Here is a 26,365-nt window from a genome sequence, read left to right as displayed (position 1 = left end):
GCAGAGCTCTTGCACAGCCTGACAGCCGAGCAGAGAGATAACATCAGCTGTGCCCAGTACTCCCAACATTAACCGCTCTATAGGGGCATAAAAGCACCTCAGTCTTTTATTTTGCAACCCTGTAATGCTTTTTGTGCTGAGGATGGTCAAAATTGCCCCTCCCTGATGCTTTCTTTTTTCTTCTCATGCTCCTGGACTGCTTAGGCACACCCTCACCACCTAGTTATGACCCCAAGCTTCTTGCACGGAATACACAGACTCGCTGACTTTTGCCAGCTTCCAGGTGTCTGCAGGTATCACTGCAGGGCAAATGTAATTTCTTTCATGTAATTGGCAATAGTCCATTAGCTAGTGACGTATGGGATATACAATCCTACCAGGAGGGGCAAAGTTTCCCAAACCTCAAAATGCCTATAAATACACCCCTCACCACACCCACAATTCAGTTTTACAAACTTTGCCTCCTATGGAGGTGGTGAAGTTTGTGCTAAGATTTCTAAGTTGATATGCGCTTCTCAGCATTGTTGAAGCCCGATTCCTCTCAGAGTACAGCGAATGTGAGAGGGACGTGAAGGGATTATCACTTGGTATATTGAATATGATGATTTCCCTAACGGGGGTCTATTTCATAGGTTCTCTATTATCGGTCGTAGAGATTCATCTCCTACCTCCCTTTTCAGATCGACAATATACTCTCAATTTAACATTACCTCTACTGATAACTGTTTTAGTACTGGTTTGGCTATCTGCTATATGTGGATGGGTGTCTTTTGGTAAGTATGTTTTTATTTCTTAAGACACCTCGGCTATGGTTTGGCACTTTATGCATTTATATAAAGTTCTAAATATATGTATTGTACTTGTATTTGCCATGAGTCAGGTTCATGTATTTCCTTCTGCAGACTGTCCGTTTCATATTTGGGGAATATAAACATTTTTTTAAGAAAATTTTTTCTTACCTGGGGTTTAGTCTTTTTTTCAATTGACTACTTTTTGCAAATTGCGGGCGGTATTATTTCCGCGGGTGCGTCAAATGCTTAACTTTATTGTGTCATTCTTGGCGCGAAAAAATACGTCTATGATGCAATTTCGTCATTTCCGGCGTCATACTTGACGCCGAGACCTTTCACACGGCGGCGTCATTAGTGACGCGAGTGTGTCATTTCCGGGTATTTTTTGGCGCCAAAAAAGTAAATGTAAATTTTAAAGAATTTGTTTCTGATTCTATCCTGAAGGCTTTGTCTGCATTTCCACCTTCTAATAAATGTAAAAGGTCTTTTAAAACTTCTCATTTAGATGATGAAATTTCAAATGACCAACAACATAATAATTTATCCTCTTCTGATGAGGATCTATCTGATACAGAAGATCCTTCCTCAGACATTGACACTGACAAATCTACTTATTTATTTAAAATAGAGTATATGCGTTCTTTATTAAAAGAAGTGTTAATTACTTTGGATATTGAGGTAACCAGTCCTCTTGACGTTCAGTCTAATTTCCTATTCCTGAGGCTATTTCTGGTATGATTTCTAAGGAATGGAATAAGCCAGGTACTTCTTTTATTCCTTCTTCAAGGTTTAAAAAATTGTATACTTTACTAGCAAAATCTATAGAGTTTTGGGAAAAAATCCCCAAAGTTGATGGGGCTATTTCTACTCTTGCTAAACGTACCACTATTCCTATGGAAGATAGTACTTCCTTTAAGGATCCTTTAGATAGGAAGCTTGAATCTTATCTAAGGAAGGCCTATTTATATTCAGGTCATCTTCTCAGACCTGCAATTTCTTTGGCTGATGTTGCGGCTGCATCAACTTTCTGGTTGGAAAATTTAGTGCTACAGGAATTGGATTCTGACTTATCTAGCATTATTCGCTTACTGCAATATGCTAATCATTTTATTTATGATGCTGTTTTTGTTATCAAAATTGATGTTAGATCCATGTCTTTAGCTATATTAGCTAGAAGAGCTTTGTGGCTTAAATCTTGGAATGCTGATATGACATCTAAATCTAGATTACTATCTCTTTCTTTCCAAGTTAATAATTTATTTGGTTCTTAGTTGGATTCTATTATTTCAACTGTCACTGGAGGAAAGGGAGTTTTTCTGCCTCAGGATAAAAAACCTATGGGTAAATCTAGGCTTCCTTTTGTCAGAATAAGGAACAAAAACTCAATCCTCCCCCCCCGAGGATTCTGCTTCCAATTGGTAGCCTTCCTCAAATTGGAATAAATCCAAGCCATTTAGGAAACCAAAGTCAGCTTCTAAGTCCACATGAAGGTGCGGCCCTCATTCCAGCTCAGCTGGTAGGGGGCAGATTAAGATTTTTCAAGGATATTTGGATAAGATCTGTCCAAAATCAATGGATTCAGAGCATTGTCTCTCAAGGGTATCAAATAGGATTCAGAGTAAGACCTCCTTTGAGAAGATTTTTTTTCTCTCACGTATCCCAGCAAATCCAGTAAAAGCTCAGGCTTTCCTGAAGTGTGTTTCAGACCTGGAGTCTTCAGGGGTAATCATGCCAGTTCCTCTTCAGGAACAAGGTTTGGGGTTTTATTCAAATCTATTCATTGTCCCAAAAAAGGAAAATTTATTCAGACCAGTTCTGGATCTGAAAATTTTGAATCGTTATGTAAGAGTACCAACTTACAAGATGGTGACTATAAGGACTATTCTGCCTTTTGTTCAGCGAGGACATTATATGTCCACAATAGACTTGCAGGATGCATACCTTCATATTCCGATTCATCCAGAACATTATCAGTTTCTGAGATTCTCTTTTCTAAACAAGCATTACCAATGTGTTGCTCTTCCATTTGGCCTAGCAACAGCTCCAAGAATCTTTTCAAAGGTTCTAGGTGCCCTACTCTCTGTAATCAGAGAACAGGGTGTTGCAGTGTTTCCTTATTTGGACGATATCTTGGTACTAGCTCAGTCTTTACGTACTGCAGAATCTCACACAAATCAACTAGTGTTGTTTCTTCGGAAACATGGTTGGAGGATCAATTTACCAAAAAGTTTCTTGATTCCTCAGACAAGGGTCTCTAACAGACAAGAGACGTTTAAAATTGGTTGCAGCCTGTCGGCACCTTCAGTCTCAGTCATTCCCGTCAGTGGCTATGTGCATGGAAGTTTTAGGTCTCATGACTGCAGCATCGGACGCGATCCCCTTTGCTCGTTTTCACATGAGACCTCTACAGCTTTGTATGCTGAACCAATGGTGCAGGGATTATACAAAGATATCACAATTAATATCCTTAAATCCCAATGTACGACACACTCTGACGTGGTGGATAGATCACCGTTGTTTAGTTCAAGGGGCTTCTTTTGTTCGGCCAACCTGGACTGTGATCACAACAGATGCAAGTCTTTCAGGTTGGGGAGCTGTTTGGGGATCTCTGACAGCACAAGGGGTTTGGAAATCTCAAGAGGCGAGATTACCAATAAATATTTTAGAACTCCCTGCAATTCTCAGAGCTCTTCAGTTTTGGCCTCTGTTAAAGAGAGAACCGTTCATTTGTTTTCAGACAGACAATATCACAACAGTGGCATATGTCAATCATCAGGGTGGGACTCACAGTCCCCAAGCTATGAAAGAAGTATCTCGGATACTTGCTTGGGCGGAATCCAGCTCCTGTCTAATCTCTGCGGTACATATCCCAGGTGTAGACAATTGGGAGGCGGATTATCTCAGCCGCCAGACTTTACATCCAGGGGAGTGGTCTCTCCATCCAGATGTATTTTCTCAGATTGTTCAGATGTGGGGTCTTACAGAGATAGATCTCATGACCTCTCATCTGAACAAGAAACTTCCCAGATACCTGTCCAGGGATGTACAGGTGGAAGCAGTGGATGCGCTGACACTTCCTTGGTGTTAACATCCTGCTTACATTTTCCCGCCTCTAGTTCTCCTTCCAAGAGTGATCTCCAAAATCATCATGGAACAAGCATTTGTGCTGCTGGTGGCTCCAGCATGGCCACACAGGTTTTGGTATGCGGATCTGGTTCGGATATCCAGTTGCCCGCCTTGGCCACTTCCGTTATGGCCAGACCTACTATCTCAAGGTTCATTTTTCCATCAGGATCTCAAATCCATTAAATTTGAAGGTATGGAAATTGAACGCTTAGTACTAAGTCATAGAGGTTTCTCTGACTCAGTGATTAATACTATGTTACAAGCTCATAAATCTGTCTCTAGAAAGATTTATTATAGAGTTTTGGAAGACTTACATTTCATGGTGTTCTTCTCATAAATTCTCCTGGCATTCTTTTAGAATTCCTAGAATTTTACAGTTTCTTCAGGATGGTTTGGATAAAGGTCTGTCTGCAAGTTCCTTGATAGGACAAATCTCAGCTCTTTCTGTTTTATTTCACAGAAAGATTGCTATACTTCCTGATATACACTGTTTTGTACAGGCTTTAGTTCGTATTAAGCCTGTCATTAAATCAATTTCTCCTCCTTGGAGTCTAAATTTGTTTCTGAAGGCTTTACAGGCTCCTCCATTTGAGCCTATGCATTCTTTGGACATTAAACTACTTTCTTGGAAAGTGTTGTTCCTTTTGGCCATCTCTTCTGCTAGAAGAGTTTCTGAGCTATCTGCTCTTTCTTGTGAATCTCCTTTTCTGATTTTTCATCAGGATAAGGCAGTTTTGCGGACTTTTCATTTTTTACCTAAGGTTGTGAATTCTAACAACATTAATAGAGAAATTGTTGTCCCTTCCTTATGTCCTAATCCTAATAATTCTTTGGAAAGATCCTTGCATTCTTTGGATGTAGTAAGAGCTTTCAAATATGATGTGGAAGCTAATAAAGATTTCAGGAAGACTTCCAGTCTATTTGTTTTATTTTCTGGTCCTAGGAAAGGTCAGAAGGCTTCTGCTATTTCCTTGGCTTCTTGATTCATCAAGCTTATTTGGCGTCGGGTCAGGCCCCGCCTCAGAGAATTACAGCTCATTCTACTAGATCAGTCTCCACTTCGTGGGCTTTTAAGAATGAAGCTTCAGTTGATCAGATTTGCAAAGCAGCAACTTGGTCTTCTTTGCATACATTTACTAAATTCTACCGTTTTGATGTATTTCCTTCTTCGGAAGCAGTTTTTTGTAGAAAAGTTCTTCAGGCAGCTGTTTCAGTTTGATTCTTCTGCTGATGTTTTAAGTTTTTTTTTTTCTTTCAATTATGAAAATAAACTTATTTTTTTGGGTTGTGGATTAATCTTTTCAGCGGAAAATGGCTGTTTTTATTCCCTCCCTCTCTAGTGACTCTTGAGTGGAGATCCACATCTTGGGTATTGCTATCCCATACGTCACTAGCTCATGGACTCTTGCCAATTACATTAAAGAAAACATAATTTATTTAAGAACTTACCTGATAAATTAATTTCTTTCATATTGGCAAGAGTCCATGAGGCCCACCCTTTTTATGGTGGTTATGATTTTTTGTATAAAGCACAATTATTTCCAAATTTCTTTTGTTGATGCTTTCTACTCCTTTCTTTATCACCCCACTGCTTGGCTATTCGTTAAACTGAATTGTGGGTATGGTGAGGGGTGTATTTATAGGCATTTTGAGGTTTGGGAAACTTTGCCCCTCCTGGTTGGATTGTATAACCCATACGTCACTAGCTCATGGACTCTTGCCAATATGAAAGAAATGAATTTATCAGGTAAGTTCTTACATAAATTATGTTTTCTGGAACCGCATCTGGCTGCCATCTTCCCACTCCACTTGCAGAGAAAGGCCACACATTACCTCTATTTATTATATTGTTTTCTCTGTTCTGTTAGTATCCTTTTTTGAAAAGCATACCTAGTTAGGCTCAGGAGCTGCAATGCACTACTGGGAGTTAGCTTCTGATTGGCAATGTAATGCTGGACTTTCAAGAAAATGTATCAAAACAAAGAAGCAAATTTGAGAATAGAAGTAAATTGGAAGTTTGTTTAAAACTGTTTGCCGTATTTGTAGAATAATGAAAAATGATAGCTAATTGAAGGTTGGAAGCAGCAGCCATATGACAAGTGCTTTATAACATACAGCTGTAGGTTAACTGTTTCGCAAAACTAAAAATTTGCATCAAAAATACATTACAAAGTATAGTTAATCATAACAACCCTAATAAAAATCTAAAAACAATATTGCACACAAGTTATAGAGGCTCAAGTATATTAGGTATCAGGTGTTAGAGGGGAAAAAAGGCAGCCAAATGATGTGGATGTGTGTGTGTATATGTATATATATGTATTTACAGACATATAAAAATGTAAATACATATCTGCACATGTATAGAATTGCATTGAAGCCCTTTGCCGTTAAGTAGATAAAAGCATATTTCTGGAAATATTTCACATTCTTATATTTTCCACATAGTGGAATATGTTCTATATGGCTTCATGAGATAACTGCTAAACAATGCAATCTGTACTAACGTAATGACCGGGGCTAGCCTTGTTGTCTGCCGACTAAAGCACAGATTTGCTCCTCCAAATAAGGCAAATGGTGGAGGGAGTTTGGCTATTGATAAATAATTGCAGTTAAAAGGATGTTAATGTGTCTTTAAAAAAAAACCCCAAAACGTTAAGGGTCTGATGATCAAAAACTCGCCAACATGGAGAAAAATCGCACACAAATGTTAAGCCTTTTTTTTTTTTTTTTTTTTTTTTTTTTTAACCTTCTAATGTAATCTAGAAGTATCTTCTTCACATACATAGATCTGCATAGTGTTATAAACATCTCTCAATGCAAAATTTGTGTTTCTAAAATTCTTAGGGGGGCCTTACTGTTGTGGCTACTTAGATCATCTCGCTTCAGCGCAGATATTTAGATCATCGGGCCTTAAGACTTGGCGGTTATGTTGTTTTGTAGCAACACAACAGAATTTTCTTGTAATTAATTACAAGGTGTTTACTGTCCCCTTTAAATGGACATGAAACAAACAAAAAAAAATTATGATTCAGATAGAGCATACCATTTTAAACAAATTTTCAATTTACTTCTATTATTATATTTGCATAATTTTCATGGTTTCCTTTGTTGAAGGAACACACTACTAGGAACTAGCTGAAAACATCAGGTGAGCCAAGGATAAAAAGCATATACAGGTTCAAATCCCCGCTTCTGGAATTCCAAAATCCAACTTATTCTGAAATCAAAACTTTGTAATTTAATATTTTAAAACAAAATGATAAATTATTTTTTCCCTGCCTGTAAGTCACAATCTTCTCTGTCTCTGTGTTTGGTTTGGTTTCTGTGTTCTTAAAAATCAAATAAAAGTCCATATTAATTTAAAATAACAACTTTTACTTTAAAGGACTGTACTATCTTTCTGTGGGTACCATGTTTACACAATTATTAAAAATGATATAATACTACCTTTTTAGGTTTCATGTATAAGCTGTATTATGACGTGTAGATATTGCCTAATTGACATAAGATATAGATATTTACTCTTGGTTCTACCCATCTTCAAGATGTCCCATTTTACAGATACAATTATTCCAAAATCCAAACTATTCCGAAATCTAAACCTTTTCCGGTGCCAAGCCGTTTGGAAAAAGGGTTTTCTACCTGTATGTGCAACCGCCAATCAGCAGCTAGCTCCCAGTAATATATTGCTGCTCCTGAGCGTTACCTAAGTATGCTTTTCAACAAAGGAAACCACGAGAATTAAGTAGATTTGGATAAAAGTAAATTGGAAAATTGTTTAAAATTGTATGCTCTATCTGAATCACAAAAGAAAAAATTGGGGTCTCATGCCCCTTTTTAATATGCAGATATAAAAGATAGCATAATGCTAGAACACAGCTGAACATTAAAGATCTGTTATAGTTATAAAATGACATGCTTTAATTAATTGATTTGTGTGTAGAAACTGCCTCTGATCCAATTAGCAGCGATGTTCTCACAACTCAACTGTGAAACTAGTGCTGCTAATTGTGTCGGCATCATTTTCTGCTCCAGACAATCAGCGCTGTGCCCTTGCAATGGGGTTAAAGACGCAGCCTTGCAATGTCACTATATCTCCTATTTTCAGTAACACATTCAAATTAATTATTAGCATTCAGAAGTTTTTGTTTGATCTGTAGTCTATAAAGCCGTTTAATTCTGCTGCATCTAAATATCTACAAGACATGGTAGTTGAATTTATGTGCACAAAGTATATACAAATATGCTTTAAAAAAAAGTAATGGCTTTTAGTAGAAGGATTATTGCAAAAATCATTTTGTTTGAAATTGAAATGCACATTTCTGTTTTTTAATTTCTGTCCTTTTAAGAATGCCTCACATTTGCTTTCGCCTAAATTTTTTATGTTGGTCTGTCTCTGACTATGAGAACATTTTAGGTGAATATTTTACTTCTTTTTATGGTCATCTTATTAATGCTTCTCACGTTTTTTTGTAGGTGAGGATGGCTCAGGGAAAACTACTCTTATGGCAAAATTACAAGGTGCAGACCACAATAAAAAAGGAAGAGGACTGGAGTATTTATACGTCAGCATTAATGATGAAGATCGAGATGGTGAGTTCTGATTTTTGCTGGCACTTTTAACATTTTTATGCATTTTGCAATACTTGTTCTTTCAACTCTGTATTCATTTTATCTCCCTTTGATTTCTATATTTTGAGTAAAGTTTTAATTAAATATTTTAGGGCTGCAACAACTAATCGGTAAGATTTAGCATAAAAATAGTTGTCAAAGAATCTCATTATCAATTAGGTCAGTGCTTTCCAAACTGTGTGTCGGGACACACTAGTGTGTCGGCAGCAGTGTTTAGGTGTGTCCCTGCTTCAGCACAAATTTTTTTTAAATGTATTTTTTTTTTTACATTTTTTTTTTTGGTTTCTGACTTTCTGCCTGCCTGCTTCGCATATCACATGGTTGACACGTGATTGATACCTAGGCGGTCACAGATCATCTTAACCTATTGGCGCAGCTCAGTGGGAACTGAAACTATTCCCATTGGCGGCACATTGGCTCCTGACTGCACGTGTAGTCTACTTAATCGGCTCATGACTGCATGTGTAGTCAGTGAGTGGGACAGCAGTGTGTTTGCAGCGCAGGCAGTAGTCAATCGGACTCACCGAGCTCTGAGGGTGACAGCTTAAACGCTGAGCTGAAGTCAGAGGGGTTTTTTTTTGCAACTAGCTCCCAGTAGTGCATTGCTGCTCCTGCTCTTGATATATGGATAGGAAGGGGAAGCCTAAAAATGCTTTATGATGAAATGCAAGTGTCTTTATCTAATATTCCACCAAATATTCTGAAATTGTGTTCATCCCATCAACCTCATACATCCCATTAAAATAGTAAGTAGCCGTTGGTGTTATTAAACTTTTTCTTTCATGTAATTAGCAAGAGTCCATGAGCTAGTGACGTATGGGATATACATTCCTACCAGGAGGGGCAAAGTTTCCCAAACCTTAAAATGCCTATAAATACACCCCTCACCACACCCACAATTCAGTTTTACAAACTTTGCCTCCGTTGGAGGTGGTGAAGTAAGTTTGTGCTAGATTCTACGTTGATATGCGCTCTGCAGCAAGTTGGAGCCCGGTTTTCCTCTCAGCGTGCAGTGAATGTCAGAGGGATGTGAGGAGAGTATTGCCTATTTGAATGCAGTGATCTCCTTCTACGGGGTCTATTTCATAGGTTCTCTGTTATCGGTCGTAGAGATTCATCTCTTGCCTCCCTTTTCAGATCGACGATATACTCTTATATATACCATTACCTCTGCTGATTCTCGTTTCAGTACTGGTTTGGCTTTCTACAAACATGTAGATGAGTGTCCTGGGGTAAGTAAATCTTATTTTCTGTGACACTCTAAGCTATGGTTGGGCACTTTATTTATAAAGTTCTAAATATATGTATTCAAACATTTATTTGCCTTGACTCAGAATGTTCAACATTCCTTATTTTTCAGACAGTCAGTTTCATATTTGGGATAAATGCATTTGTTTCAATCATTTTTTCTTACCTTAAAAAATTTGACTTTTTTCCTGTGGGCTGTTAGGCTCGCGGGGGCAGAAAATGCTTCATTTTATTGCGTCATTCTTGGCGCAGACTTTTTTGGCGCAAAATTTTTTTCTGTTTCCGGCGTCATACGTGTCGCCGGAAGTTGCGTCATTTTTTGACGTTTTTTTTGCGTCAAAAATGTCGGCGTTCCGGATGTGGCGTCATTTTTGGCGCCAAATAATGTGGACGTCTTTTTTGGCGCTAAAAAATTTGGGCGTCATTTTTGTCTCCACATTATTTAAGTCTCATTATTTATTGCTTCTGGTTGCTAGAAGCTTGTTCACTGGCATTTTTTTCCCATTCCTGAAACTGTCATTTAAGGAATTTGATCAATTTTGCTTTATATGTTGTTTTTTTTTTTTCTTTTACATATTGCAAGATGTTCCACGTTGCAACTGAGTCAGAAGATACTTCAGGAAAATCACTGCACAGTGCTGGAGCTACCAAGCTAAGTGTATCTGCTATAAACTTTTGGTATCTGTTTCTCCAGCTGTTATTTGTATTGCATGTCATGTCAAACTTATTAATGCAGATAAAATTTCCTTTAGTACTGTTACATTACCTGTTGCTGTTCCGTCAACATCTAATTTTCAGAGTGTTCCTGATAACATAAGAGATTTTATTTTTTAAATCCATTAAGAAGGCTATGTCTGTTATTTCTCCTTCTAGTATACATAAAAGTCTTTTAAAAACTTCTCTTTTTTCAGATGAATTTTTAAATGAACATCATCATTCTGATACTGATAATGGTTCTTCTGGTTCAGAGGTTTCTGTCTCAGAGGTTGATGCTGATAAATCTTTGTATTTGTTCAAGATGGAATTTATTCGTTCTTTACTTAAAGAAGTGTTATTTGCATTAGAATTAGAGGATTCTGGTCCTCTTGATACTAAATGTAAACGTTTAAATAAGGTTTTTAAATCTCCTGTAGTTATTCCAGAAGTGTTTTATCTCCCTGATGCTATTTCTGAAGTAATTTCCAGGGAATGGAATAATTTGGGTAATTTATTTACTCCTTCTAGACGTTTAAGCAAATTATATCCTGTGCCATCTGACAGATTAGAGTTTTTTGGGACAAAAATCCCTATGGTTATGGGGCTGTCTCTACTCCTGCTAATGTACTACTATTCCTACGGCAGATAGTACTTCATTTAAGGATCCTTTAGATAGGAAAATTGAATACTTTCTAAGAAAAGCTTACTTATGTTCAGGTAATCTTCTTAGACCTGCTATATTTTTAGCGGATGTTGCTGCAGCTTCAACTTTTTGGTTAGAAGCTTTAGCGCAACAAGTAACAGATCATAATTTTATAGCATTATTATTATTCTATAACATGCTAATAATTTTATTGGTGATACCATCTTTTGATATCATTAGAGTTGATGTCAGGTATATGTCTAGCTATTTTAGCTAGAAAAGCTTTATGGATTAAACTTGGAATGCTGACATGTCTTCTAAGTCAACTTTGCTTTCCCTTTCTTTCCAGGGTAAATAATCATTTTCGTTCCTTTCCTCACAACAAGGAACAAAAGCCTGATCCTTCATCCTCAGGAGCGGTATCAGTTTAGAAACTATTTCCAGTTTGGAATATATCCAAGCCTTATAGAAACCTATAGCCAGCTCCTAAATACCTATGAAGGTGCGGCCCTTATTCCAGCTCAGCTGGTATGGGGCAGATTACGTTTTCTTCAAAGAAATTTGGATCAATTCCGTTCTTAATCTCTGGTTTCAGAAACATTGTTTCAGAAAGGTACAGAATTGGCTTCAAGTTAAGGCCTCCTGCTAAGAGATTCTTTTCTTTCCCGTGTCCCAGTTAACACAGCAAAGGCTCAGCATTTCTGAAATGTGTTTCAGATCTAGAGCTGGCTGGAGTATTTATGCCAGTTCCAGTTCTGGAACAGGGGCTGGGGTTTTATTTTATCTCTTCATTGTACCAAAGAAGGTCAATTCCTTCAGACCAGTTCCGGATCTATCATTATTGAATCGTTATGTTAGGATACCAACATTCAAGATGGTTACTGTAGGACTATCCTGCCTTTTGTTTAGCAAGGGCATTATATGTCTACAATAGATTTACAGGATGTGTATCTGCATATTCCGATTCATCCAGATCACTTTTAGTGTCTGAGATTCTCTTTTTAGACAAGCATTACCAGTTTTGTGGCTCTACCGTTTGGCCTAGCCTCAGTTCCAAGAATTTTTTTCAAAGGTTCTCGGTGCCCTTCTTTCTGTAATCAGAGAATAGGGTTTTGGTATTTCCTTATTTGGACGATATCTTGGTACTTGCACAGTCTTCTCATTTTCGAAGAATCTCATACGAATCGACTTGTGGTGTTCTTCAAGTTCATGGTTGGAGGATCAATTTACCAATCAGTTCATTGATTCCTCAGACAAGGGTAACCTTTTTAGGTTTCTAGATAAATTCAGTGTCTATGACTCTGTCCTTGTCAGACAAGAGAAGTTTAACATTGATATCAGCTTGTCAAAACCTTCAGTCACAATCATTCCCTTTGGTAGCCTTATGCATGGAAATGTTGGGTCTTAGGACTGCCGCATCAGATGCGATCTCCTTTGCTCATTTTCACATGCGACCTCTTCAGCTCTGTATGCTGAACCATTGGTGCAGGGATTACTCAAAGATATCTCAATTAATATCTTTAAACCGATTTTACGACACTCTCTGACATGGTGGACAGATCACCATCGTTTAGTTCAGGGGGCTTCTTTGTTCTTCCGACCTGGACTATAATCTCAACAGATGCAAGTCTTACAGGTTGGGGAGCTGTGTGGGGGTATCTGACGGCACAAGGGGTTTGGAAATCTCAGGAGGTGAGATTTCCGATCAATATTTTGGAACTCCGTGCAATTTTCAGAGCTCTTCAGTCTTGGCCTCTTCTGAAGAGAGAGTTGTTCATTTGTTTTCAGATAGACAATGTCACAACTGTGGCATACATCAATCATCAAGGAGGGACTCACAGTCCTCTGGCTATGAAAGAAGTATCTCGAATTTTGGTTTGGGCGGAATCCAGCTCCTGTCTAATTTCTGCGGTTCATATCCCAGGTATGGACAATTGGAAAGCGGATTATCTCAGTCGCCAAACGTTGCATCCGGGCGAATGGTCTCTTCACCCAGAGGTATTTCTTCAGATTGTTCAAATGTGGGAACTTCCAGAAATAGATCTGATGGCTTCTCATCTAAACAAGAAACTTCCCAGGTATCTGTCCAGATCCCGGGATCCTCAGGCGGAGGCAGTGGATGCATTATCACTTCCTTGGAAGTATCATCCTGCCTATATCTTTCCGCCTCTAGTTCTTCTTCCAAGAGTAATCTCCAAGATTCTGAAGGAATGCTCGTTTGTTCTGCTGGTAGCTCCGGCATGGCCTCACAGGTTTTGGTATGCGGATCTTGTCCGGATGGCCTCTTGCCAACCGTGGACTCTTCCGTTAAGACCAGACCTTTTGTCTCAAGGTCCTTTTTTCCATCAGGATCTGAAATCCTTAAATTTAAAGGTATGGAGATTGAACGCTTGATTCTTGGTCAAAGAGGTTTCTCTGACTCTGTGATTAATACTATGTTACAGGCTCGTAAATCTGTATCCAGAGAGATATATTATAGAGTCTGGAAGACTTATATTTCTTGGTGTCTTTCTCATCATTTTTCTTGGCATTCTTTTAGAATACCGAGAATATTACAGTTTCTTCAGGATGGTTTAGATAAGGGTTTGTCCGCAAGTTCCTTGAAAGGTCAAATCTCTGCTCTTTCTGTTCTTTTTCACAGAAAGATTGCTATTCTTCCTGATATTCATTGTTTTGTACAAGCTTTGGTTCGTATAAAGCCTGTCATTAAGTCAATTTCTCCTCCTTGGAGTTTGAATTTGGTTCTGGGGGCTCTTCAAGCTCCTCCATTTGAACCTATGCATTCATTGGATATTAAATTACTTTCTTGGAAAGTTTTGTTCCTTTTGGCCTTCTCTTCTGCCAGAAGAGTTTCTGAATTATCTGCTCTTTCTTGTGAGTCTCCTTTTCTGATTTTTCATCAGGATAAGGCGGTGTTGCGAACTTCTTTTGAATTTTTACCTAAATTGTGAATTCCAACAACATTAGTAGAGACATTGTGGTTCCTTCATTATGTCCTAATCCTAAGAATTCTAAGGAGAAATCGTTGCATTCTTTGGATGTTGTTAGAGCTTTGAAATATTATGTTGAAGCTACTAAGTCTTTCCGAAAGACTTCTAGTTTATTTGTTATCTTTTCCGGTTTTAGAAAGTCCAGAAAACTTCTGCCATTTCTTTGGCATCTTGGTTGAAATCTTTAATTCATCTTGCCTATGTTGAGTCGGGTAAGACTCCGCCTCATAGGATTACAGCTCATTCTACTAGGTCAGTTTCTACTTCCTGGGCGTTTAGGAATGAAGCTTCGGTTGATCAGATTTGCAAAGCGGCAACTTGGTCCTCTTTGCATACTTTTACCAAATTCTACCATTTTGTTGTATTTTCTTCTTCTGAAGCAGTTTTTGGTAGAAAAGTACTTCAGGCAGCGGTTTCAGTTTGAATCTTCTGCTTATGTTTTTCATTAAACTTTATTTTGGGTGTGGATTATTTTCAGCAGGAATTGGCTGTCTTTATTTTATCCCTCCCTCTCTAGTGACTCTTGTGTGGAAAGATCCACATCTTGGGTAGTCATTATCCCATACGTCACTAGCTCATGGACTCTTGCTAATTACATGAAAGAAAACATAATTTATGTAAGAACTTACCTGATAAATTCATTTCTTTCATATTAGCAAGAGTCCATGAGGCCCGCCCTTTTTTGTGGTGGTCATGATTTTTTTGTATAAAGCACAATTATTCCAATTCCTTATTTTATATGCTTTCGCACTTTTTTCTTATCACCCCACTTCTTGGCTATTCGTTAAACTGAATTGTGGGTGTGGTGAGGGGTGTATTTATAGGCATTTTAAGGTTTGGGAAACTTTGCCCCTCCTGGTAGGAATGTATATCCCATACGTCACTAGCTCATGGACTCTTGCTAATATGAAAGAAATGAATTTATCAGGTAAGTTCTTACATAAATTATGTTTTTTAATTCTTGCACACTTATATACTGTTACTTGTAAATACATTTCGTTATTATATCATTTATGTATGTGTCCGTATCTCTTAAAACAAGTTAGTTTAACCTCCTGTTTGCCAATACAACTGAATTACTGTGTCGCGAAATTATGTAGGTCTAAAAAGTGTGTCACCAACATGAAAAGTTTGGAAAGCTCTGAATTAGGTGGTCAGCGATTAGTTGGTTAATTGCACAGCACCAGCTGCTTCAATCCGATGAACTCCTGCACATGGTATTGTGCAAACATTGGTTTTTTTTTTCTTTCTATCCGATTTAATCGGATGATTATTGTCCGATTAATCGGATAGAAATTTTTTTTTTTGCACAATCTCAGTTGCAGTAGAGCATCAGATTAAAGCAGCTGGTGCTGTGCAACTGACCAACTAGTAGCTAACCACCTAATTGATAATGAGACTAAATTGCAACAATTTTTATGATCAAACTTACCGATTCGTTGTTGCAGCCCTAAAATATTTACTGATGTTTGTTTCTTACTACATTCAGTTGTGTCTGTTTTTTAATTTTGTGGGTTTTTTTTCTACTAACTTTATCAAAAGAGTAAAATGGACATTAATAATGCCTATTCTATTTGAAGAGTGTATTATAAAATGTATTACATTATTTGTTTTTAAATGAATGTTCCTTTACTGTGAGGAAAACGTATGTGCTATTGGGGTTTGCCACTAACAACAAATATGAAATGTCTGTTTCAAAATAAACACCCTTTAAAATAATATTTCCATGTGCTTTTTAATGTTATTCAAAATGTATGCTTTGCAAGAACATTGTGCTTAATCTTCTTTAGCTGGTCATATTTGTGCTTGGTTAACTAGACTGAATTATTATAAAGGCATAGGCAAAAGTATGCACCAAAGTCTTTCTATGCACTTTAGGTGAATGTTAAAGGGACAGTCAACACCAGAATTTTTTGTTGTTTAAAAAGGTAGATAATCACTTTATTACCCATTCCCCAGTTTTGCATAATCAACACAGTTATAATAATACATGTATTACCTTGTATCTAAGCCTCTGCAAACTGCCCCCTTATGTCAGTTCTTTTGACAGACTTGCATTTTAGCCAATCATTGCTCACTCCTAGGAGCTTCACATGCTCAATGTTATCTATATGAAACACATGAACTAACGCCCTCTAGTGTTGAAAAACTGTCAAAATGCTTTCAGATTAGAGGCGGCCTTCAAGGTCTAAGAAATTAGCATATGAACCTCCTAAGTTTAGCTTTCAACTAAGAATACCAAGAGAACAAAGCAAAATTGGTGATAAAAGTAAATTGGAAAGTTGTTTAAAATTACATGCCCTAAATCATGAAAGTTTTTTTTTTTTTTTTTTTTTTGTAAGTGGACTGTCCCTTTAAATCTTAAAGGGACTGTAAAATCGAAATGAAATGTATATGATTTAGATGGAGAATGTGTGATTTAAAACAACTTTCTATTTTACTTCTTTTATCAACTTTGCTTTGTTCTTTTGGTTCTTATTGGAATCATTTTTTATTCCAAGATGATTGGTATATCCAAGTGAAAGGGACAGCTATGGTGACCAACGTTGCCCCATCATATGCCAACCTGTTTATGAATGAAATAGAGGAAAGAGTTGTGTATGAAAATGAGAAATTCCGGTTATACGGAGCCATCTGGTGGAGATTCATAGACGGCGTGTTTGGCATATGGTGGAGCAGCGTTGAGTCCCTTTATAGAATTTTTTAATGAAATTAATGGAGCAGTAAAAGGACTAGAATTTTTATATGAAAGTTTTTTTTATTGACTTTTGAATGTTATTACATACAGCATCTTAAATAACAGTTAGAAACATAAAAACAAAAAATACAAATACAATAACATTACAGCCTTCAAGTGATTGAATATGTGAGTTTTCCACACAAGACAAGAGTAATTTTGGTTTATCGACCTTTCAGTAACATTCCAAAATATAATGGTGTGTTAATTCCGCTTTCCATCTAGCCTGACTCAATCTCAATCATGATCAAATCCCTATTTCCTCCCCCCCTCATCTCTACCCATTCATCTTGCTCCTGAAGACTCAATTATCTCACTCATTGAGGCACTCTAACCGGATTGTTTCCTACTGATCTTGTTGGTTTGCTAGGATTCTAGCTCTATTTTCTTTTTCAGTATACATAATATATGGTTCCCACTGTTGTATAAACTTATCCCTGGTATTAAGAAGCTCTGCCGAGGCGCTACTCATTGTAAAGTGATAATCTATTCTACTTTTAATATATTCAAATGAGGGTGGATCCACCTTCCAAAATCTAGCTATGCTTACTCTCACAACCGTGCAGATCAAGGCTATTCGCTTGTGATGTCTTTTCACTTTATTATCTGGAGGAAAATGAAGCAAAGCCTGTTCAGGGGTAAGTGTGATATTAGTTTCTAGAATTAGGCTTGGATACCTTGAAGTCTGATTCCAAATCTCTGTAACCTTTCCACAATGCCACCACATGTGTAAGTATGTCCCTTCCTCCCCACAACCCCTGTAGCACAAGTGGGGCCTGCTGTCCTGTGTATTGGCAAATCTTGTGGGATATATGTACCATTTATAGAGTACTTTAATATAGTTTTCCTTCAACATGGCATTTGGAGAAAACGATAGACCTCTATTAATGTTTGATACCCAATTATCTATTGTCCATGTCCTGCCCAAATCCTGTTCCCATTTAGTCATTATTACACTCTTGTCCCTATTTGAGCCACCATTAATAGCCGGATAGAGCAATGCTATCAGTCCCCTCCTAACCTCCTTCGATAAACATAGTGATTCTAATATAGTATTGTTTGGAGGCTTATCTAATCCCATTATCTCTCGAACTCTGGATTTAAGTTGTAAGTAGTGGAACCATTCATTTTGCCCGGGTGTGCCTAGCTCTGCATATTGAGAGAAGGATAGTAGGTCACTATTAACATAAACATCTGCTATTCGGTAGAGGCCTTTATTCTCCCATTTCCTTTTAGTATGTATGTCAACTTAAGATTCAAGAGGGGAGAGCGGGGTCAGTCTGGACCTCTCGTTGAGTAAATGATACTTCCTAGTCGCTGTGTCCCAAATAAAAGCAGTGTGTGTGATCGCAATGAACTGTTTGATGTGACTGGGTCTGTTTTGTTGTGTTGCCCAAAGAATATTATCCAATCTTCTTACATTAAGCATGTCTTTTTCTAGTTGGACCCATTGTGGTGTAAGTCCTAATTTAAACCATTGTGTGGTCTGGGCCAATCTAGCTGCATAATAATATGATATTAGGTTAGGTAATCCGATGCCTCCCTCTCCCCTATGTCTCATCATATTGTGTTTGTTTATTCTAGCCCTTTTCCCTCCCCAAATGAATTTTAAAATTGCCTTCTGCATTACATATAATTCTGACAACGGTATTGAAATTGGGAGTGTTCTGAATAGGTATAAGAGTTTGGGCAATATTGTCATTTTGACAGATATTACTCTTCCATACAGGGAGATGTTAAATTTAGTCCATTTCACTAATAGCTCTCTAATGTGTGTGAACATGGGGACATAATTTTCACTATAAAGTAAGTGCACATCTTTTGTGAGGTTGATTCCTAGATATTTGAGAGATGATTTGGCCCATTTAAATGTAAAGTTAATTTCTAATAATTTCTTTGTTGGCTTTGGGAGATATGTGCTAAGGGCCTCACACTTGCCTTCATTAATTTTATATCCAGACAACTGTCCAAATTTATTTATTATGGAATATACCATCGGGAGCGAAAGTAAAGGTTTTGTGACTGCAAGGATGACGTCATCAGCAAATAATGAAATTTTATATTCCTTATCCCCCACCCGTATACCTACAATATTTGGATTATCCCTTATCCTAACCGCCAATGGCTCAATACATAGAGCAAAAAGTAGGGGTGACAGGGGGCAACCTTGTCTTGTGCCATTACGGATTTTTATTCTGTCTGATTGATACCCTGAGAGTCTTATGTATGCATCTGGGCTTGAATATATCTTTTTTAAGGCAGTAGTGAAGGGGCCTTTAAATCCCATTTTGCTAAGCACTGCAAACATGTATTCCCAGTTAACTCTATCAAATGCCTTCTCTGCGTCCAATGCTAGAAACAGAGAAGGCATCTTCCCAACTGTCGCATAATTAATCAGGTCAATCACTTTCCTAGTGTTATCTGGTGCCTCTCTTTGCGAGATGAAACCCACTTGGTCATTGTCTATCAAATTTCTAACGGGTAGGGTCAATCGGTTAGCCAAAATTTTTGTGAATAATTTTAGGTCCTGGTTGATTAAGGAAATTGGCCGGTAATTTTGGCAGTATTGTTTGCTCTTGCCAGGTTTTGGAATGACCGTCACCCTTGCAGTCAACAAATCTGGGGGAATATCTACTCCTTGCAAGATGTTATTAAACAGTATCCTCAATTGGGGAGCCAGTGATAACTGCAGGTCTTTATAAAATGAGCCTGGAAACCCATCAGGGCCTGGTGCTTTGTTTCTTTTAAGTTCTTTGATAGCCAGCATAATCTCTTGTATTGTTATGGGGGAGTTCAAATTCTCTAGTTCTTCTTCTGTGATAGTTTTTAATTTGCTATCTTCTAGGAATCTAATCAATTCTTCTCTCTTGTTATTATTTGTATTACTACTAGGTAAATTATAAAGATTGTTATAAAAGTTGGCAAACTCATTGGCTATTTGTTGGGGATCATTTGTGACTTGTCCCAAGGTAGTTTGTATTTGTGGGATTGTAGTCGCCCTTGTCAGGTCTTTTAGTTTATTTGCCAGCATCCTATCTGGTTTGTTTGCGTAAATATAATATCTGGTGTCTACCGCTTTTATTGACTGGATCACTTCTCTATCTAATAGTTTGTTTATTTCTTCGTTTTTAATTTTAAGTAATTTTAAGACCTTTTTTTGGGGGCTTTTTTTTATTTGTTCTCTGAGTGCAGCAATTTCTACCCTCAAGCTATCTAGTTTGGCATTATAATTCTTCTTTATTTTGTTAGATTCGGCAATTAGCAGGCCTCTCACCGAGGCCTTAAGTGCACTCCATACAAAATTTGGATTGGACGTTGATCCTGCATTAATATCTACAAAATCTTTAATGTGCTGCTGTACTTTCTGAAGAACAATGGTATTCTGAAGTAGGCTAGGGTGGAGTGACCAGGATCTAACTCTATTGGGGTTGATCATTCCCTCTAGATCAATTATCATCATATTGTGATCAGACCATGAACAGTTATGAATAAACGCTAGCTTTACCAGTGGCAATAGGACCTGACTGATTAGGATCAAGTCTATTCTTGAATGGGTACCATGCACTGTGGAGTAATAAGTGAAATCTTTAGTTCCCTTGTTAAGTGCCCTCCAACTGTCTATTAGATTGAAGTCTAGTAATAAGTCAGCTAGAAGCTGTTGGGCTGGTGTTGTTTTCCTTTTTTTATGGGGTGTTTGTGAAGTTCTATCTAGATCGTCATTTAACGTTAAATTAAAATCTCCTCCTATTATGATTTTACTTCTCTTCCATGACAGGAGTAGTCTGCCTATTTTAGTAATGAAGGGGCCCTGATTCTCATTGGGTGCATATACATTCATTAATACCACTGGGACGTTATGGATTGTCCCCTTGACTATTAGAAATCTCCCTCCCTTATCTTTAACTATCTCTTCCTCCTTAACCCCTTAGTGACCGAGGACGTGCAGGGTACGTCTGAAAAAAAAAGGCAGTTAACGCCTGACGACGTACCCTGCACGTCCTCGGCTAAAGTGAGTGCTGGAAGCGATCAAGATCGCTTCCAGGCACTATTACAGTACTGCAGGGATGCCTCGATGTCTGGGCATCCCTGCAGTGCTGTTACGGAGTGCCGGGACCGGAGCGATCACTCCCCCTTGAGTGATCACTTCCGGTTTTGCTCCACGTGGAGCCCGGCAGTGCAGCAGAGCATCGGAAGCGATCGGACACGCTTCCGATGCTCTGCTAGTGTGCTAAGTGCCTCGGTGGGTCGAGGCACTTAGTTAGTAAATAAATTAAATAAAAAATGTTTTAAAAAAAAAAACGGTCATAAAATAAAAAGCCCCCACATATAGCCCCCCCCTCCCCCATGAGGCTTCCAAAATGGCGATGCCCGGTGCATCATGGGGCATCTGGGGGTGTCCCTAGCCTGTCTCACCATAGGGGCAAGCTAGGGTCACCCAATCTGAGCCTTCTTAGAAAAAAAAATAATAATAATAAAATACCCCATTTGTCTGATCATGTCAATATTTGTAAATATTGACTCTGATCAGTGTGGATCTCCCTCCCTCTCCTCACTTGCCATTTTGTTGGAGAAAGAGAGAGACCTGTATTTTAGCAGAGAGAGATTTATTTCTTTTATTTGTTAAAAAATTTAAAATCCAAAGGCTCTTTTCAGAGCCATTAACCCCTAGCTTGCCAGTGATCACTATAAATCACTGGCAGTAGCACAGCTGCACTTTTTTTTGGGGGTTAATTTTTGTTGTATTTTTTTTTAAAAACTCAAAGGCTCCTTTCAGAGCCATTTAGCTAATTTAATTTAAAGACTATTTAACCCCTAGCTTGCCAGTGATCGCTATACATCACTGGCATTAGCATAGCTGTACTTTTTTGCTGTCTGTGCATTTTTTAGGGGTTAATTTTTGTTGTTGTAATTTTTTTAAAAACCTAAACGCTCCTTTCAGAGCCATTTAGCTAATTTAATTTGATTTAAAGAGTATTTAACCCCTAGCTTGCCAGTGATCGCTATAAATCACTGGCATTAGCATAGCTATACTTTTTTTTTAAAAAAACCCAAAGGCCATTTAGTTAATTTAATTTAAAGAGTATTTAACCCCTAGCTTGCCAGTGATCGCTATAAATCACTGGCATTAGCATAGCTGTACTTTTTTTTAAAAAAACCCAAAGGCCATTTAGTTAATTTAATTTAAAGAGTATTTAACCCCTAGCTTGCCAGTGATCGCTATAAATCACTGGCATTAGCATAGCTGTACTTTTTTTTTAAAAAAACCCAAAGGCCATTTAGTTAATTTAATTTAAAGAGTATTTAACCCCTAGCTTGCCAGTGATTGCTATAAATCACTGGCATTAGCATAGCTGTACTTTTTAAAAAAAACCCCAAAGGCCATTTAGTTAATTAATTAATTTTGGTTTTCTGTGACAGATACAAAAATGTCACAGAAAAGATATAGTGTTGAGGAGGCGTATGCCATCCTTGCGTCAGAGTCAGATGCCTCTATGTCTGACTCAGACCCCAATTTTGACCCTGCCATATGCTCAGATACATCATTAGATGCAGTCTCAACTGATAGTGATGTATCTGTGGCTGCTAGCCCCCCTGCCAGCCCCCCTGCCAGCCCCCCTGCTAGAAGGAGGCGTGTTGCTGCCATTGCCGCTGAAGAGTGGGTAACGCCTCATCTCCAGAGGCCAGATATCCCACCCTTCACAGCAAATGCTGGCATAAATATAGATGTGGCAGGTTTTAGCCCCCAACAGTTTCTGGAGGTGTTTCTGGGTGATGATGTATTGGGGAACATTGTCGCCCAAACTAATTTATATGCCCATCAGTACCGTGCTGCAAAGCCTGAAACATATTTGGCAAAGCAGCAATGGGCCCCCATCAATGTGCCAGAATTTAAAAAATTCTGGGCATTGACTATGCTGATGGGCATCATAAAGAAACCCTCCGTTCGCTCCTACTGGAGCAGTAGCCCCATCTGCTCTACCCCCATTTTCTCCCAGAGTATGTCGAGGCAGAGATATGAAATGATTCTTCATTTCATGCACTTCAGCGACAACAGCCTGTGCCCCCCTAGGGAGCATCCCCAATTTGACAGGCTGTATAAAATCCGCCCCCTGATTACCCACTTTTCTGCCAGGTTTGCAGAGGCTTATACACCTGGAAGGAATATATGCGTTGATGAATCCCTGATGAAGTATAAGGGAAGGCTGGGATTCAAGCAGTATATTCCTTCCAAGCGCTCCAGGTATGGGGTAAAGGTGTATAAGCTCTGTGAGAGCGAGACTGGGTATACTCAGGCCTTCCGGGTGTATGAGGGAAAGGATAGCCACCTTGACCCTCCAGGTTGCCCAGAACATATGGGAACCACTGGCAAGATTGTCTGGGACCTGATATTACCCCTAATGAACAAAGGGTATCACTTGTACTTAGACAATTTTTATACAAGTGTCCTTTTGTTCAAGCTACTGTATTGCTTTGATACAGTAGCTTGCGGTACTATTAAAAAGAACCGCAAAGGTTTCCCAGGACAACTTGTACGCACCCGGCTACGAAGGGGGGAGACCTCTGCTCTGCGCCAAGAGGAGCTGTTGGCACTGAAGTACAGAGACAAGAAGGATGTATACCTTCTTACCACCATCCACACAGAGAGGACGGTGGCGGTCTCTGTACGTGGCAGAGCTGAGATCATAAGGAAGCCAGTGTGCATCAAGTCTTATAACAGACATATGGGTGGGGTTGATCTGGCAGATCAGCTGCTGCAGCCCTACCTAATTATGCGGAAGACAAGGGCCTGGTACAAAAAGGTTGCAATTTACCTAATGCAGATTGCAACCCACAACGCTTTTTTGTTGTTCAAAAAAGCAAACCCCGGAATGAAACTGACTTTTTTACAATTTCAGCTCCAGATCATTTCGGGGATTTTGTACCATGATGCACCTGCTCCCCGGGCGGTGATGGGAGAGAGCAGAGTTGGGGCTACTCATTTTATTTTTAAAATCCCCCCCTACTGCCGCAAAGCAGAGACCACAAAAAAAATGCAGAGTCTGTACCAAGAGGGGGCAGAGAAGGGACACTGTATATCACTGTCCTGATTGCCCTGGACAGCCTGGACTCTGCATTGGGGACTGCTTCAAGCGGTACCATACAATGGTCAATTTTTAAAAAATAAATAAATTTGCTGTTATTTTTTTTTTGTTATGTTTACTGTTAAATTTTTTGTTATTTTTTTACTTTTAATGTGCCAGATTTTTACATTTCACTAATATTTTTTTTTTTTCTAAAATGGGGCTGTTCTTTTTTTTTTTTTTTTACAAAAACCCCTGTCAAACCTATGCATGGGGACATAGGTGTACTCAGGGTGCCTAGCAGAAAACAACCTGTAGTATTTTTTTTGCACTAACTTACAACAGTCTCTCCTAAATCATAGTCAAAAAGCAATGTGTGTGTAAAAATGAAAATTGAAAAAATGCCACCATACACTTTCTCCAATTTTTTTAGCTAAAACAGTTACTTCAAATGCATCAAAGCACACCATATACAATACCTTGGGGTGTCAACATTTCAAAAATATGCACATTCATGGCAATAAATAAAAGTGGGGTTTACAATAGGCCCCAAACTAAAGATAGGCCTATCAGAAGAAATACTCTCACTTAATAACTAAAATCACAAGTCATAAAATTGTAACATAACCTTCCCAAAATCCTGGCAAACCTATGCATGGGGGGCATAGGTGTACTCAGGGTGCCTAGCAGAAAACAACCTGAAGTATTTTTTTGCACTAACTTACAACAGTCTCTCCTAAATCATAGTCAAAAAGCAATGTGTGTGTAAAAATGAAAATTGAAAAAATGCCACCATACACTTTCTCCAATTTTTTTAGCTAAAACAGTTACTTCAAATGCATCAAAGCACACCATATACAATACCTTGGGGTGTCAACATTTCAAAAATATGCACATTCATGGAAACAAATAAATTGGGGTATGTTAAAATACCCCCAAAAAGACAATAGGCAAAGAAAATATGTTAAATGTGAAAAAAAAATCACAAACGCATGTTGGACATTTGGCATTACACCCCCCGAACAAGCCAAGAAACGTATGCATAGGTGGTATCACTGTACTCAGGAGATGTTGGTGAACACATATTGGGGTCTTCTTTGGCAGTAACACATAACAGGAGCTGAGAATTCATGTCTAAAGTACAATGTGTGTGAAAAATAACACACAAAAAATGACTGCCTAATAGTTTGACAAAGAATTAGTGCATGGAAAGTGTTAAAATACCAGCATTTGAAATACCCTAGGGTGTCTACTTTTCAAAAATATATGGTTTGATGGGGGTAATTTACATTGGCCGGCTTCAGAAATGTCCCAAATAGGACATGGGTGCATGATGACAGATGTGAAAATTCCAAGTTGGAAAAACTGGAATGCCCCCCCCTAAAATTAAGGCCTTTTAGCCCCCAGAGAACCCGACACACCTATACATGGGGGGTATCACTGTACTCAGGAGATGTTGTTGAATACATATTGAGTTTTTTTTTGGCAGTAACACATAACAGGGACTGAGAATATATGCCTAAAGTACAATGTGTGTGAAAAATAATGCAAAAAAATGACTACCTAAAAGTTTGACAAAGACTAGTGGTTGAATTAGTGCATGGAAAGTGTTAAAATACCAGCATTTGAAATACCCTAGGGTGTCTACTTTTCAAAAATATATGGTTTGATGGGGGTAATTTACATTGGCCGGCTTCAGAAATGTCCCAAATAGGACATGGGTGCATGATGACAGATGTGAAAATTCCAAGTTGAAAAACTGGAATGCGCCCCCTAAAATTAAGGCCTTTTAGCCCCCAGAGAACCCGACACACCTATACATGGGGGGTATCACTGTACTCAGGAGATGTTGTTGAATACATATTGAGGTTTTTTTGGCAGTAACACATAACAGGGACTGAGAATATATGCCTAAAGTACAATGTGTGTGAAAAATAATGCAAAAAATGACTACCTAAAAGTTTGACAAAGACTAGTGGTTGAATTAGTGCATGGAAAGTGTTAAAATACCAGCATTTGAAATACCCTAGGGTGTCTACTTTTCAAAAATATATGGTTTGATGGGGGTAATTTACATTGGCCGGCTTCAGAAATGTCCCAAATAGGACATGGGTGCATGATGACAGATGTGAAAATTCCAAGTTGGAAAAACTGGAATGCGCCCCCTAAAATTAAGGCCTTTTAGCCCCCAGAGAACCCGACACACCTATACATGGGGGGTATCACTGTACTCAGGAGATGTTGTTGAATACATATTGAGGTTTTTTTTGGCAGTAACACATAACAGGGACTGAGAATATATGCCTAAAGTACAATGTGTGTGAAAAATAATGCAAAAAAATGACTACCTAAAAGTTTGACAAAGACTAGTGGTTGAATTAGTGCATGGAAAGTGTTAAAATACCAGCATTTGAAATACCCTAGGGTGTCTACTTTTC

General features: G+C 38.3%; 1 protein-coding gene across 1 annotated transcript in view; it reads left to right on the top strand.

Annotated features, from left to right (window-relative positions):
• DYNC1LI2 (dynein cytoplasmic 1 light intermediate chain 2) overlaps positions 1-26,365 on the top strand; it is a 326,410-nt gene that overhangs the window by 5,130 nt on the left and 294,915 nt on the right. Inside the window, exon 3 of the mRNA XM_053700389.1 lies at positions 8,397-8,513. Within this exon, the coding sequence (XP_053556364.1) occupies positions 8,397-8,513 (117 nt within the window). The remainder of the gene's footprint in view (positions 1-8,396; positions 8,514-26,365) is intronic.

Source organism: Bombina bombina, chromosome 1 (assembly GCF_027579735.1).
Source record: "Bombina bombina isolate aBomBom1 chromosome 1, aBomBom1.pri, whole genome shotgun sequence".
Lineage (NCBI taxonomy): Eukaryota > Metazoa > Chordata > Amphibia > Anura > Bombinatoridae > Bombina > Bombina bombina.
Note: the sequence above shows the minus strand (reverse complement) of the source record. Positions and strands in the feature narration are given on the sequence as shown.